At 42.8% G+C, this 1,154-nt stretch overlaps 1 protein-coding gene across 1 annotated transcript in view; it reads right to left on the reverse strand.

Moving 5' to 3' along the window:
- Positions 1-1,154, reverse strand: part of fndc7rs1 (fibronectin type III domain containing 7, related sequence 1) — a 26,697-nt gene that overhangs the window by 6,743 nt on the left and 18,800 nt on the right. The window contains exon 18 of the mRNA XM_032531750.1: positions 84-341. Within this exon, the coding sequence (XP_032387641.1) occupies positions 84-341 (258 nt within the window). The remainder of the gene's footprint in view (positions 1-83; positions 342-1,154) is intronic.

The raw sequence follows: 1,154 nt of genomic DNA on the forward strand, positions 1-1,154 counted from the left end.
GGGGGGGGGGATTATATTAAAATCATCATTATTCAGCAATATTTTTCAACTTGAGGTGATGCACATGAAGGAGCTGCACTGACCAGTTTGAACCTTGTAGTCGGAACCGGCGATGATTGGGCAGTGGATGGAGGAGGGGGTGACGGCCACCTCGTAGACCTCGCCGCACCGCAGATCCCGAATGGAGCAGGAGTTGGACGTCGCGTTGCAGGAAGCTCTGTGTCCATCCGCGCTGATGGCCCAGGCGGTGTAATTGTCCGAGCCCGTCTCCGTCCAACTCACATCCATCACGTTGGTGCTACAGTGCAACTCAGCGGAGACATCTTCCATGAGACAGGGAGCTGTGGGAGAGAGTTATATTATAGATAACAACATACTCTACAGTTTATTTACTGCACAAATGTTACAATGTCAACTTGAGTTTTCGATGTATCTGTATGTATAGAAAGGTTAAGTTGACATTGTGACATTTGATACATGGAGTACATTTCTAGGAAAGAGTCTGACATACTGCACGTGTTTTGCTGTTCTCAAATCCCTTTGCAACGGAAAACACACCTTGAAGCTGGAAAGCCACTTGCTGAAAATGAGTTTTAACCCTCCTGTTGTCCTCGGGTCAAATTTGACCCCTTTAAAAAAATCTGAAATATGGGCTCTTTAACCAAATTACCACAAAAATTGGATTGGAATCCATACAACGCTAAATGCAAATACAATTAATCACTTTCCTTTCTGATGAAACTCATCTGTACGTTCCTCTGATCTTAACTATTAGTCCAAATAATTTAGAATTGCTGCTTTTTTAACTCAAATATCAGCTGCAATTCTATACAAATGAGAGTTGTTGACCATGGATTCCAAAAAGTACTAGTGGTAGTAAGGTGGTGTTAGTGAAAACTAAAAAACAAGTCTGAAAAAGGGACAAAAACGTCAAATTTACGTCCATTTTTATTTAGGACAACACAAGGGTTAGAGAATATTTTGATTGCCTGCTTGGTTCTTTTGAGGAATGATTCTAAAGATTTACAAATAAGATGTCTACAGGTGGTAGTAGCTCAGTCCACAGGGCGTTGGGATGGGAACCGGAGGGTTGCTGGTTCAAGTACCTGTACGGACCAAAGTATGGTGGTGGACTGGAAGCTGGAGAGGTGCCA

The sequence above is a fragment of the Etheostoma spectabile genome, chromosome 12, assembly GCF_008692095.1.
Source record: "Etheostoma spectabile isolate EspeVRDwgs_2016 chromosome 12, UIUC_Espe_1.0, whole genome shotgun sequence".
In the NCBI taxonomy this organism is placed as follows: domain Eukaryota; kingdom Metazoa; phylum Chordata; class Actinopteri; order Perciformes; family Percidae; genus Etheostoma; species Etheostoma spectabile.